This window comes from Microchirus variegatus, assembly GCF_963457635.1.
Source record: "Microchirus variegatus genome assembly, chromosome: 2".
Classification (NCBI taxonomy): Eukaryota; Metazoa; Chordata; class Actinopteri; order Pleuronectiformes; family Soleidae; genus Microchirus; species Microchirus variegatus.
In genome coordinates, this window is record NC_139803.1 from 36542483 (window position 1) to 36557712 (window position 15230).

The following is a 15230-nucleotide window of genomic DNA, read 5'->3' on the forward strand; positions in this document are numbered from 1 at the left end:
GGCATGTTGTTCTTTTAGATAACTGTACGTCATCGTCAGGAGTTGTGTTTGTGTACTCGTGTTTTTTGAAGCATCAAAGAAGAAATAGTTTGGAGAATTGAAGAGCACATGGTGGAAAACATCCTCTCCATGATTTATACGCGTGGTTAAAGCCTGGAGTCCTCTGACCTCACATCTACCGTTTAATCATCTTTACTTTGGAAGCCTCCCCCAAAACCCCACCCCAACACACCACCTACCCCAACCCACACGACCGCAATGTAAAATGACTTACAGATGGATTAAGAAACACAGTTTACAAGGAGCAGAGAGACGACTGATTAAAAGTGGAACATTTAACGGGATGACTAAAATGGGGGGGGGGGTAAAAAGTTTAACTATGTGAGACACAGACTCTACAGGCTACTGTAGATGTTCTCTGTTCATGTGCATGAGCAGGAAATATGGATGCAAAATTAATTCTAAAATAGACTGGGAGCCAGTACAGAGATGCCAACACAAGAGGGATATTATGCTCTGGCTTTCATGTTCCAGGTCATCCAGCGCTGTCTTTTTCAAATGAACTGACAAACTAGTGTATGATGATGATAGTGTATGACGAACACCAAATACATTTGTCTCATTCATTTATTAAATTAAGTTTAAAGCTTTTGCAGCTGCTGTTCCTTCACCAAAGACAATCTGCAGGGGCTAAATGTGTATATGTATATATGTATATGTATGTATGTATATATATATATATATATATATATATATATATATATATATATATATATATATATATATATATATATATATATATATACATATATATATTCTAGTGTATTCCAGGTAATTGTTGTTTCAATCTTTATTCCAACAAAAATTATACTAACAATACTAATAATGATCATTCCAAACACTTTCATTTTCCATTGACAGCCACTCCAGAGCACCTGTCCCAGTGACATCATCCTCTCTTACCTGTTGTCCTCTCGCGCTGCCTTTTCCGGAAGGCGGGGCGCGCGACGTTTGGCTCCTGCTCGGTCAGCAGCGCTCGAGCTCCACAGCAGCAGCAGATCGTCCTCGAGTCGGCCACGAGCGAACACATCCGCGTGTGCACCCATACCAGCTCTCCACAGCGCGCGCGCTCAGCGTCTCGTCTTGTTTACGCGTGGATTTAAATGAGCTTTATTTATGTGCTTTGTCATTTTTTTCCCCCGTGGATGTTTCTAAAGTGGAGGCAGGCGGAGGAGGTTTGTTGATACCGGCGGGACAGGCTCAGCGACAAAGTGGAGAGCGAGGCTTCAGCTGGTTCTAAACACACACAGGACATTATTCCTGCGCGACAGGACGTCACTCTTTTTTTTGCACGAGATTGGCGCAGAAATGTGTGTTGAATTCACTGCGATTCACTGCAAAAGCCCACCAGAAAAGTCATTAAACTCCTAGGTTTTCACGATGTCGCTTTTCGTCAGTGGATAATCCAGCGCTCAGTTGCGCTGAGCGGATGCGTGCGCTTCTGTGCGCTTTGTGCAGACTGGAAAAGGAGTAACCTGTAAATAAATAACACAACACACTGAAGAAGCAATAACCGCATTCAGAAGCTGCTTTGTCCAACTTATTTATATTTATAAATATATAAAATATATATTTATCTCTGTATTGGATCGGAGTCCCGCGCGCTTTTCAACTCGTAAACACCAGGACCAGGATCACCAGGATGCATCGCAGCTGAAAGTCCAGGACTTTGGTGTTGAAACCAGATCATACGGATCTCCTCTCCCCCCGCTGAAGCGGGACATGAGCCGAATCAGGATGGTTTCCGGCGGTGCCATGGTGACGGTTCTCCCGGTGCTGTGGCTGCTCTCTGAAGCCTCCTGGGCTGCGACCCTGGGCGGACAGGAAGAGGAGCACAACCTGAGAGGTGAAGGGGAAATAACTACTCAGGAAACCAATCAGTGTGTGTTCCTGTACCTGTTACTTCATTAGGAGCCTTTTCTGGCACTGATGCTGACCTTGTCAGGAGCAGTATAGCCCTCATCTGGGACCAAAACCTGGTCCTAATGAGGCAGGTCCTCTTTTCTGAGCAGCTAGTTAAGTTTAGGTCTAAGATTTGAACTGTGAGTTGTGGTTCGGTTAAGACTAGGTTATTATTATTGTTGAATTATTGTTTTTATTAGTAGTATTTATGTCTGTGTGTGGTCATGCTTTGGCACACACACTCAGAGAAAGCCAGGTTCAAGATTCTGCCTCCTGCCTTTTATTACAGCTTGATAAATAGTGATGCTGGCGAAGCAAGCAGGTGCCAGACTTGTTCTTCTCAATGCCAACAACAAGTGCAGCAGCCTGGACAGAAAACCCGGTGTTGACTGCTGCTGCTGCTGCTGCTGCTGCTTGATCCAGACACGTAGCTGTGTTCACATTTAAAGGGGCAGTTCAACCAAAATTTGCTTTATCCCTGGAGGGACTGGTGCATAATATGTGGAATCTTGTCCTTTCATTTTGATCAGAGCAGGAGAAGGCAGAGGTCAGGATCAGCAGCTCTCTAAGCTGCCCATGAATCAGAGTCTTGCGCTGGGACACTTAAGCTGAGTGGATGTGGGGGCTGAGATGGGGTTTCGGGGCTTTGAAACGATCACAAAAATCACACTTAGCTTTCTTGAAAAGTTGTTTTGTGAGTGACATCCTCAACCATCTTGAAATGTGTTTGGGGGAGAAAAGGGATAAATGGAGACCAGATACAGAGTTGGAGTGAATGGAAGTCCGGCTCGGCTCTCAAACAAGCCCCCTCTTTGTGACCACAAGGGTCTGCAGCACACACTTGAGTGTCCTTGTTTTCTGCAAACTGACCGACTGTCAGTGAAAATGGAAAAATAAGAGGAGACATCCATCACAACAAAATAATTAGATGCTTATGATACAATAGTCCTGCAGAGCTATTAGATGAGTGTTTGGAGACTGGACTGCAGTCTGTGTGTGAGTGTGTCTGTTCATGTTTTCAATGTATTCTCTTTGTTTGCTGCATGATAAATCTCAGCATGAACTCTTCATTTGACCCTATTTTCTTTCTCCTGTGGCTTTGCATCTTTTATTCTCCCTTCAGTATTTTGTGCCTGATTATTACATCTTGGCATTTTGTGTCCATTTCCACCATGTGATGGTGTTTACTTACCAGGTGCAGTAACATTTGGAGGGTGAATCGCTTGTACTCCAGTCGCCTGACTTGCATGACCTCAAAATAAAGCATTTTGAGGCCATGAGGCATGTTGTCAGTTGTTCTGATCGTGACATTGTAGTTTTAATCATCAAATGTAAATGTGACATATTTCTGGAAATCTATAGAACGATGAAAGTAGCTGCAGAAAAATACTAGGTCTAGATCTGACACAGTTTTCTTTTAGAATAACTTAAACTAAATGTTGCTGTTTATCAGACGCAGTATGAACTGCTGAGCCTGTAGCTTCATTAAGGAGAACAAAAATCTATTGCTTTTTTAAAAGACAAATAAATCCCAAACCTTATGCCTTATTTTGTCCACAAACCAAAATCATTCAGCTTTCAGAATTTCTTCATTATATGGAGCTAAGAAACAGGAACACATTCAAATGTGACAAGTTAACACGTTTTATGAGAGACTTGCATCTCAACATGTAAGACAGTCCCCCGTTTGCTGTTGATTTGCTGAATGAACGCAGTGTTTGTAAGTTACATCCATGACTCTGGGTCTGTGTGGCATTATGCAACTGTGGCCTGCGGCACACTGGCCCCACAACAAATGCAGCTAGAGTGAGTGCCAGCAAACTTCAGTGACACAGAGGCAAACATCCAGAGAGCAGGGAGTCGCATTTTTTCTTAACAAGACGATATCAAATCATCAATGCAAATATGCATGACTCTAACAGTAAATACCTGTTCAGTCAAAAGTACATGCAGGGTGTGTGTGTGTGCGCTTCTGTGCTTGTTATGATAACTCTGACGTAGAGCGGTGCAGTTGTTATGAGCAACTATAGTCATGTGCTTCGCGTGTGTTTGTGCTGAGCTCGGTTAAGCATGTACAACCCATGGAAACTCCTGTCAGGTGCAGTTCAGCTGGCAGTGAGTCTGCACATACCGTCTTACTGTGTGACAACACCGGTCGTCGGAGCGAGGCCCGATGGCTTTGCTGTGACGACGGATTATCACGAAATTCAACGCGCCACCGTCAGGCCTCATTGTGTTCATTTGACACTGGAAACAAAATAGACAAAGAAGATTGGACTGTTGATTGTTAACAGTATGCAGTACATCTCTGACATTTCATAGTTTGTTCCTCACAGGCAGAGCTTAGGCCTTGAACCTTGAAGTTATGTGCCTTGAATAGAAATACAGATTTGTATGGATTTAAACATTGTTGTAAATGTATTGGCAAATGTATGTGTATGTGTATATGTGTGATGCGTCTGGTTATGTTGTTGTTATTTGAATGCAAAATAATTTTACATGTATGTCTTCAAGAGTGGCACACTTACACATACATCTGTCAATGTGTTCACAGTAACTGGTGGCTAATTAGACTGATGTGGAATTGTCCCAGCTCTCTGGTTAGGTGTTTGGGGGAAAGTCATAAAAGTGCTTGGCTGAAATTGCGCGGCGCATAATGATGTTACCATTCGAGGTTGGGATTTTAATTTAAAGAAATCCCTAACAAGCCTGTGTGGCTGCTTATAATTGTGCTTTTACTAGAAAACTAACATTCAGTTTAAAAACAGCATTTTACATGTGTATTGAGACATGTTAATATCATGAGACGTATGTTAAAAGTGCTGGTATATTTTGGATAATAACTCAAACTTGAGTGTAAACTTTACATTGTGTGTGTGTGTGTCTGCAGTGATGGGATCAGAGAGTGGCTCTCCTGCCAGCTCCGCTCAGTTTCACTGCTCGAGCAGCTGTTTTAATGCTCCTCACATGAAACTCATTAGGGTGTCGCCACACAAGGGAGGGCCTGGCTCCCAATGGTGCAACGGCTGTGTGGCCCTGTGTCCATGTATGGTGCAGGAGAGACGGAGCTGTGTCTAAGGTGATTTGCTTGGTTGGCTGAAAACTATGCAGGTATATGAGCCTTTTTTGTGTGTTTTTACATAAGGCCACCCAGTGTCCAGCCAGTGTAGCACCTGCACGCTCACCAAAACTGTCATTTCTCTGTGTTTTTAGTCAACAGGAGCTTAACAGAATCTCTATTCAAACAGTTCCACTCCAGTAGCTGTCAAGCATGGAAGTTTTATTACTCTATTGTAGATTTTTGTGTCAGTGCCAACACTTGCACTAGTGTGAAAACTGTGTGTGTTTGTGTGTGTGTGTGGGCAGGAGTCCCATATGAGAAAGATTAGTAGAGCCTGTAAATTACAGTCACAGCCTGGATTTCACTACAGACTGTTCATTGTTGGGCAGGGCTTCACACTTTAACAACAAGGACAAGGAAATGATGATGATGATGATGATGATGATGATGATGATGCAGCCTCTGCTGCTTCTTTGCTGGTACCACACTTCTGTGTCTTGTGGCATTGTGGCCCTTTAAACTTGAGTTTCTGTCTAACGATACCGTTATCAGTTTTTTTTAATAGTCTTTTACACATCTGAGCAGTTTATAAGAGATTTGTGTTGATTCATTTACCACATAGCTTCAACGTCATGTGACACTGGTCTCTAAACGGCATGTTGCATGTGTATTTATGCATATTTAGGGTTTGCCGATCATATACAATCTTTTTTCTCATAGTGATGCACGATGTGAACTGGACATTTTGCCGATATGCAGATATATCGGGAGGGCTTGGGCTGATATGATACCGATATATATATACATCTTTCCTTTTGCTCAACTGCAGAGGTCATATTTTTCATACTCATGTCTCAGCAGATGTGGATATAAAATATCTTCATTGTGCAGAATAAACTGGCACAGGCAAAAATGAATAGCTATAGCTGGCGCTAGCATTATAAGTCAAGGAGGTAGGAGCTTTTTCAGCCTACCATTTTAGTCATTAGTAATTACTGTGTTTGCAAATATCTGATGATACATTTTGAAGCCACTATCTGCTGATATCGTGCTGATAATATTGAGCATCCCTAATATATAATCCAGTGATTTCGGACCAGTTTTGGAACAATTCCAATACTGTTTATCGGCTCATCCCTCGAAAACAAAGACACATTTGGGTTGTTTTTGTAGCCAAACTCTTGCTGGCGGAATTATTTATGCTGTTGACAGAAAATTTGTCATGCGCATTATTTGTTTGGACGATTGCTTGGGTCACTACCATGTTTTCATATCAGAGAAATGCCCGGGGATCAGGTCAGGAAGCGCATAAGCGCTGCTGCACTGTCTGAAGTGAGTCTTGCTTGTGAGAATACATGTGGACTGGAGTAGATTATGTGTTTGGGTTGAGGCTCCATTGTTGTCTCCCACCAGGGAATATGAAGTGGCTTTGTAAAGACAAGAGAACAGTCTTTCCTCTTTTTATTTTACTTCCGGCAAATGTCTCTCTCTCTTTCTCTTTTTACTTTGTTATTCTTTCTCAGCCCCTCATCCTATCCTTCTTCTAAGTGTAGACGAGAGGGCCTGGTGCAGCTGAGTGGTGTCATGGGAATAAAGTACCCCTTTCAGGGCTTCTTTTAGTTGAGTTTGATAACCTTAGGTCTTTATGGCTGTCGCTTGAGAGCATAATGGAAAGTTACATCATTTTAAAAAGGTGCCTTCCTATCTATAATATAGGACGGAGTATTAGGGCCAAAATGGAAGGAAGAAATATTTAACATTTCAATAATAAACTTTTTATATTCTGGTTTGGGCTTCACAAATAAGGAAATACCTTTGGCACAAGAAACTGAGTTTGTTTCCTGCACAGTCACACAGATTTGGAGGAAATCATCTCCTTTGTGGAGATTATAATTTCACAACTTTTTTTTATTATTATTATTCTTGAATGATTAGATTTATTCAGGAAAAGAATAAAAGGAGTAAATTCCCAGCCATCCTCAGCCACCTACAGTAAATATTCTCTCCCTCCTTCACACATTCATCAGTACAGTTCATTAGCTTCCCATACGCCTGCACTCATAAAGCTCTCTCTGTGAAGTCCGGCCACTCTGCGTGATTGTGAGAATGATATTAGCAATGCACACGCACATAGTGGTGAATGCGTTCTCCCACACACTGTTTGTGAATGGTCAGCCCACACAGGCACTCCTGTGACTGGAGCTGCTCACAGATGAGGTCAAACAGAGTCAGATGTCAAGACACACACTAAGTCAACGCAAGCAAGATTCCCATTGATTCCCTTCTCTGCCCTAATTTGGTGTTTCCTCTTCTTCTACTACGTCTACGTCCTTGGTCACATGACAGCTGTGAACAGTTGAAGGTCAGTGACAGGGTAGGCTGAGATTGTAGATGGGCCGCCAACACTGTCCTTCGCCTTCATTCATTGTTTCCTCCTCGTGGTTTTTTCTCCCACTCCCTCGTTCACCATAAATCATGTGAAATGTGCTGCGTCATGACGTCGCGGCTGGTGGAGTATTCTGGAGGGGGCAGCTAGCAGCACACATTACAAACATATTTGGAACTCGTTGGTATTCACTCCCTTGTTTCGTTCCTTATTCGCCTTGAAATGCGTTAAAATCCCATCTTATAGAAAGTAAGATGGAACCACTTATGACGCAGAGAGAACAGGTCGACTTAATCTGTAGAGTTCAGGGTTTACTTTTCTATTTCATTTCAAGTTAAAGCCCCAGTTTGAAGCTTCTATTACCAGAACACTGCAGCATCTCTCTTCTTCCCTGGCCTTTCTCACACAAACACATACATATACTTTCATTTGTGAATGATTTCCTTTAATTAATATCAATTAATGTGGGATTACACCTTGATAGCTGCATGGCCTCTGTGCCTACCATAAAGCTTATAGTTTTACCACATTTGTGTATTACAAAATATGACAGGTACATTTTATTGTGTATTTGTCACTAATAGATTGCTTCATGTTCTGCTGCCAAAGCTGCCTTTATTAGACGGGACAGTCAGTGCGTTTACATGCATGTTAGAAAGTCTGATTTTAGTCAGACTAAGACACTAATTTGCTTTTCTTAACGCCACGCAAACACGTTAGTCAGACTAAAATCGAGCTAGTCTTATTCGGACTAACATACCTGGATAATGCGATTCATAGTCCGACACTTAGTGGCGTTTTGCACATGCACCAACATTTCCATGGCGTAGGTGAGAGTTAACGTTACGGAGAAAACCTACTTTTGGATTGACGAAGACACAAGATTTATGCTTACAATCCATTTCCCCGCCCCCTACAAGGTCAACAGGAAACTGATTACTTTTTTTCTCCACATGTATACTCAAGCAAGTTGTCTGATTGAAGTATCCACAGTCACAGCAGGTCTATAATTTTAAAGTCTTGTTGTATGTGTTAAAATCTCGCATGAGTGTCAGGACTTTGCTTTTAAAAAGCGCTGACTATTGTCTGGGACCACCATCAGTCATCTTAACCAGTATCGATTTTATCATCCACCAACTGAAGGTGATGTAAAGGAGAAAGAGGACGGAGAAAAGATTCAATTTTAAGACTGTGATGAAGGTGAATAGGTTAAAAGAATAAAGCAGAAGAGAGGGTGAAAATAAAAAAGAGGGCAACGAGGTTATAAGAAAAGGAAAAAAACCTGAGCTGATAGGAAGAATCTAATAGTTATTGATGGAATAATACGGAGCAAGAGCGTGTCATTGATTTGTCTCATTCAGGACAGACAGGAGACGAGGGGCGTGGTGGGTGGAGGACGAGGTCAGAGGTCACCGTGTTTGTGTTAATACAGTAACAGCTACCGTTTCAGCTGCTTGTGTCTCTATAGGTCTCATATGCACACAAAGACACAACAGTCCAGTCCTAGTAGAGATTGTGGAATGTTTACTCAGACTGATTGGAAATCTGTCGATGGAGCTGTCGGTCACACTGTGAAATGTGAAAATGTGTGTGTTTTCAAGTCAGAGAGAGCGTCCAGTCATGGGAAGACTGGGTCTAGCGATTTGGTTAATGTGTGTGTGTGTGTGTTAAAGGTGAAAGAAGTTGTGTGGCAAGAGGCAGGAAACACATTTTTTGGTTGGTGGTTTCCACACTCTAGTCAGGTCTGTCTGTGTAGCCCACGCTCACATAGAAGTATATAATAAGCTACATGACCCTTATCATGTTCAGAGCTTCTTTTAAAAGCTGGACATCTCCTCACATCAGTGCTGCACTGTGCCGTATATTGAACTGTCGGCTTGTTCCAGATTTGTGCCTGTTGGCATTTTTTACTGTACAATGATGGTTTCTTGCAGCATGACAAATGTCCTGTAATTTACTGCGTCACTGCTGCTTATAGCAGTATGTATGTTATCACCTTTATGTAAATTCACTTCAATTATTTCACCAGTGAAAGGACAGCATACAGTGACTGAGTGAATTCTTATATTACATTTTACTTCCATATGAAAAAACAGTACCTACTGTGCGATAAAGGCATAACATCATACTCTAAGAAATCTGCAAAGTACTGCATATATTGAAATATGTACATTCAAACTGACACAGACATACTGCCAATGTAAACTGTAAGGAATATTCTTATTACTGTTATTAACACTGAGACAAATTATCCTTTACAGACCTCATACATTTACAGATGTATTAGCCTGCTAATAATACAGTCAATCTATGGGGCAGAGTGATAATTACTCACCAAGCATGTGTGTGTGAAATTTCACCTTTCATCAGAGCTGGACCATCAGGTGGAACCGGCTCACACGTAAACAGGCAGTCTTTGGTTCAACTGGTTTGCAGCGAGAAAAGAAAGACAAAACGTGGGATTAAGTGAATTTACAGATCGATGAAGCTGTGTGTGTGTGTGTGTGTGTGTGTGTGCGTGTGTGTGCGTGTGTGTGTGTGCGTGTGTGTGTGTGTGTGTGTGTGCGTGCGTGTGTGCGTTGCACTCCACTCACATATCCATTTCCTCGTTGTTGCTTTGGCAGACTGTTATATCAAACCAACTCTCTGCTCTCTCCTTACTCTTTTTTTTTTTGTCCGTGCGTGCACGTGTGTTTGAGTGTGTGCGTGTCTTTTGGCAGTGTTGTTTGGCACAGGTCCATGAGGGAGGCCCATTTCTTCCTCACACACACACACACACACACACACACACCCCCCCCACACACACACACACACACTCCTACTTGACAGTAAAGGGCTACCCTACTGTTCTTACTTTGTGCTTATTGATTGCATCTTCGCTGCAGAGTTTCTTTATTATCGCTGTGTGTGTGTGTGTGTGTGTGTGTGTGTGTGAGAGAGATATATATATATAAAAATATATATACTTGTTGAACTCGATTTCTCATCATCGTTTGCTGTTGAGGAAAGCAGTGAAACATTGGGAACGTTAATGGCAGGAAACAGACTGGGGTGAACACAAAGGAAAAAGCTGTCAGCAGCAGCCGCACTCGCACGCACACACACACACACACAGACATGTAATGCACATGCAAATGTGTATAAATAAGCACTTGCATACAAACTATGAATACAATTGATCTCTGTTCTGTTCTTTAAAAATATTTATCTTTTGCTGAACTCTTCTATTAGCTGTAGATGGTACCAGTTTATGTATTAATCTGTGTGTGTGTGTGTACGTGCAAACCTCTCATTAAATTCCCCCGTCTGTGTGAGTGTGTGTCTCTCTCTCCTTACCTTACCGCCCCTTGGTCTCCCCCCTCTGCTCTCCTTATTGTGGTTTCTTTTAATTGGAGTCTGAGGTGGTAATTACAGGGAGGGAGGGAGTCTGGGAGAGGAGGAGGAAGAAGAAGAAGGGGGCAGTATGGGGGGGCGGGGGGCTACGAGGGAAGAAACAGCAGGGTTGTGATGAAAGAGCTGCAGCGGGGATGAGAGATGGGAAACACCATTTCACAAGTAGCAGTTGTTAAGAAGTGACCAAAAGATAATTTTCTCAAACGATCCTTGTCTGCGTTCACACAGGTTTTGCGTACCGCTTCTTTAACTCTGCTCAGTAAAGCTCTGCACAAAGCGTTAAGTCTTTCACACTAAAATGAACACGTATACCTAAGATTCTTGAATTCCAGATGAGCCCAGTTTTTTCTACTTTAGACCATCATTTAAACTTGAAAAAGCAGAAGATGCATATGCGTCACAGCGTTGCACCAGAAATGACACAGGGATTTACATCGCTGCTAAAAGTGAAACAGACGAAGATGACATTAGGTCTTGAGATCCGATGAGGTCCGAAGCTGATAAAAAGCTGCATATGTTGCAGTCATTTGATCTGAGACTAAATGCTGATTAAACATATTTCCCACTGATAAACAAACCTGTTAACCCTGGGAATAAACAGATTGAATGAATGGTGTATTTGTTTGGACTGTATAATCCGAGTTCATCAACATCTATAGTATTAAACCTCCCTTTTAAAATAAAACACTGCACTTTTAGTTGATGTTTTTCCTCATCCTGACACGTCACATGTGTCTTCATTTGTCTTATGTGTCTTCCAGAGGTTGTGCCGTGTGGTACATGAGCTACAGTAGCTGCCCCCCTCCTCTCCTGCTGTCTGGGACACACAGACATATATTGTTAAAGGCCAGCCATGCTGTAGGGATACATTAATGCTGATCCACATTATCATAATTGAGGTGTCTGCTAAGCCTGTATATGTGCTTTGTGCATGTGTGTGTGTGTGTCCAAAGGGAATACAAAAAGAGAAGGGGGGTTCGAGCCAGACTGACACTAGACTTTCATCTTTTAGTGAAACATTACAGTGGTGGACCTGAAATGATGGACTGGAAATGTGTGTGTATGAGAGAGAGAAGCCAGGAGAGCCTCCTAAAAGCATCATCACACTGATCTAGAATCGTGTCAACATCACAAAGCACTCTTTCCCTTCAGCTTCACAGACTTGGATGGTGGCATCACGGTGAGGAGACAATGACTGAGCCTTTGTTTTGAGTAGAAGTGAGCGCTAGATCAAAAGAGCTCAGACACTCAGTCGCTGTGCACTTAGAAAACACAAAAGACGTTGTTTTGTGTCGCTTTGCCAGAATGAAGACCTATTGAACCCTGTAATGTCTGCCTTGTTCCGTCGCTGGGGAAGCAGGTGATCCACTTTATCTTACGTAATCTGTGAAGTGAAACGGTTAATTATAACTTTAAATCACAGCGGAATCTGTGTGACATCATTCTACGGCGTGGTGCAGTCAGATGGCAGCATGACATCACAGCAGCCTGGCATCTTGGACGATCTCATCAGCTTAAGTGCTTTTAAGTAACGGCGCCCTTGTCCACATGGGACAGAGTGAATCCCAGCCGTCCACCGTAGAGATTAGATTAATATCATGCTGCCTGATACCTAACAAAGGCACTGCATGAAATACTATAGATATATTAATGTATATAATGTATATATATACTATATACCTGCAGAAACCCTGGCTAGAAGGTTTTTTTTTCATAATTACCTCACTGTTTTATAAAGAAAGTACATACTATAGTTCCAGGTGTGAACAATTTTGTAAAATCTCTTTAGTAAATCACTAAAAATCATCGGAACTATCTGAAACATCATCATCACACTCATCATATTGTCAGCTAAATTGCGGTAGTGGGAAAATACGTGGTTTTCACAGCTCCTCCTTTCCTGCGAACTGCTTCAGCTGTCGAGCACCAGACCGATCTGTGGCAGATCTGTGGTCGCCTCAAGCTGATGTTCAAATCAACGGACAGATTGTTCCTCTTTGAAAAATGCAATATTTTGCTGCAACACATTAGTTCCTTTAATGTAAATCAAACTGTTTTTCAAGCCATTGACAATACCAAAAGTATATTTTCATGATATGTTTAAGATTGTCTGATAACATCTTCTATAGACGTTCAAAATGCAGCAAACACGAAAGCTTTTACTCCTCCATTTTCTTGTCGAGTCATTCTAGTTTTAAAGACTTGATCCGGGTTTACACTGACAGTTAGGGGGACTGCGTTAGAGCCTGTACCACTGGGGGGAAGTGATTGAAAAGCCTTAAGGTTTTTTTAAGCCACCAAGAGATGATGTTGGCTTATCCCACTCAAACATATGGGTTAGGTCAAACTGTGTGTGTGTGTGTGTGTGTGTGTGTGTGCGTGTGTGTGTGCGCGCTAATCTGCTCATATGCATGTATGTTGTAACTTAAAGTACTTTGATGATGAGTCTCTTGTTTGTCTTTGTCTGTCATGGAGTTACCGTTAGAAACAGTGATAGTGAGTGAATGAACTGCTTGACCGTCTCACTGCGCCCATGTGTGTCCTGTCCATTAGTGCAAGCAGGATGTGTGTGTGTGTGTGTGTGTGTGTGTGTGTGTGTGTGTGTGTGTGTGTGTGTGTGTGTGTGTGTGTGTGTGTGTGTGCGTGTGCGTGTGCGTGTGCGTGTGTGTGTGTAGGAAGTCGGCCTTAGTCAGGTGACCTAGTTACACACATGTCAGAGAACACAACAACAGGCAGCAACACTGTGAGGCTCTCTCAGTTAAGACTGTTTGTGTTACTCGCTTCAAGATCTCTGTGTTGATGAATGGTTAACACTATTAAAGGTAGCGTTGGACATCCTGGAAAAAAACAGTTTGAAATGCAACTAGATTTTGAATTTAAAAGTCCAATCCCTCTTTCTTCAGACTTCCCTCCGAAGCTCCGCCTCCAGAGCGCAGTAATGCACAACGAACACGGATTCACGAGCACTGCGCAGCATCGATATCTTTCGGTACTTTTCCATGACTTTTTAGGATACTTGGATGCCGAAAAACAACAAATCCTCTAAAAAGATCACAAAGACATAAACGCTTACATCTTTCGTTTGCGACCAACACCTGTTGTCGGCTCCTTTTCTGCCATAACGTTGCTGGAACTTTTTTTTTTATGCATCACGATCCATTTAATCAATTCAGACCGTTCAATTTGATTAGAAGTTTAGGCCTGTAAAAAAGTTAGTTTTTTGCAGGCCTGTCTGTTCCACTATTGATTTTCTTTTTTATTTCTGTGACAGTGCATTCATTCATTGGTTACGATCTCGTGTGAAGAGGATTTTAACCAATACAGTGAAAAATGCTCCAGAACAATGAGCTTTTATGTAGTTAGCTGTGCAAACGGCCATGTTTGTACCGTTTGTCTCTTTTTGCATGGAACACCCTGACAGAAATACACATACTGCGTCTCTGCAGTTGCTGTGAAAGCCACTGAAACTGGCGTGCGGTGCACACACACGATGCTGCGTTCGTTCAGCTGCAAAGACTGATCCATTAATAGCCTCTATACATGTCAGTGAACACACTGTTTGTGGTGAAAAGAGGTAGAGAGACGAGGCTGATGTTATACACAGATTCAAGAGCCAAAGCTAATAAATAGTACGGGATAGTGAGTTTAAGGTCATCACAGCGCCGTGTTCTTTTGGTTGTCTGGTGTACTGGTCCTTTATCTTCAGTATGAGTGTACTGAGAGCTCCAGGACATGTAGAACATCAGCCTCTTGGTTTGTTTGGTTTAGTCAGCCTGGCTGCTTTGCATTATGAATGAGGAGTGTGTTTGCATGTCGTCATTGTTGTGCAAACAAAGATGCTCATAGACGCATGGGAGGACACGGAGCAAGAATGAGACGGAACAGTTTTACACATCGAATAACATCAAGCGCAGCTTACTGCAGTATTTTAATTGTCACCGTTGCACTTGACTGGAGATTTTTGTACATGAAGTTATCTCATTCTACTGTTGCCTAAATATCAGAGTCTAAATATTAGACACAACCGCAGTAATCATGCAACAACAAGAAGTTTAGCCGAATGAGATGATGCATTTGAATAGAATAAAATTAGAAAATAAAAATGTAACATATAAAAGATGTACACAGAAACACAGAATGTGCACATCAGGTGCAGTTGTTATTGTCATTATTATTATTATTATTTAAATATGGTTTGCGTTAAAATGTACGGTGGAGTATTAGGGCCAAACTGAAGAGAATAAAAAAAATGTATCTTTCGAGAATAAAGTCGTAATATTACAAGAATAAGGTTTATTTTTTTATCATTACTTAATGTATCATTATTAAATAGCAGCAGCACACAGATGTAACCAGGGTTTCTTTCACCATCTTTTACAAAGTCCAAATAATGCGCTGCTGATGTGACAAAAAGTATTTATTTATTTG

At 41.8% G+C, this 15230-nt stretch overlaps 1 protein-coding gene across 1 annotated transcript in view; it reads left to right on the forward strand.

The window, feature by feature from the left end:
- Positions 1-1782: 1782 nt before the first annotated feature.
- Positions 1783-15230, forward strand: part of sema4f (sema domain, immunoglobulin domain (Ig), transmembrane domain (TM) and short cytoplasmic domain, (semaphorin) 4F) — a gene marked incomplete at its 5' end in the record, with an annotated part of 35728 nt that continues 22280 nt past the window's right edge. The window contains one exon of the mRNA XM_083910470.1: positions 1783-1906. Within this exon, the coding sequence (XP_083766596.1) occupies positions 1783-1906 (124 nt within the window). The remainder of the gene's footprint in view (positions 1907-15230) is intronic.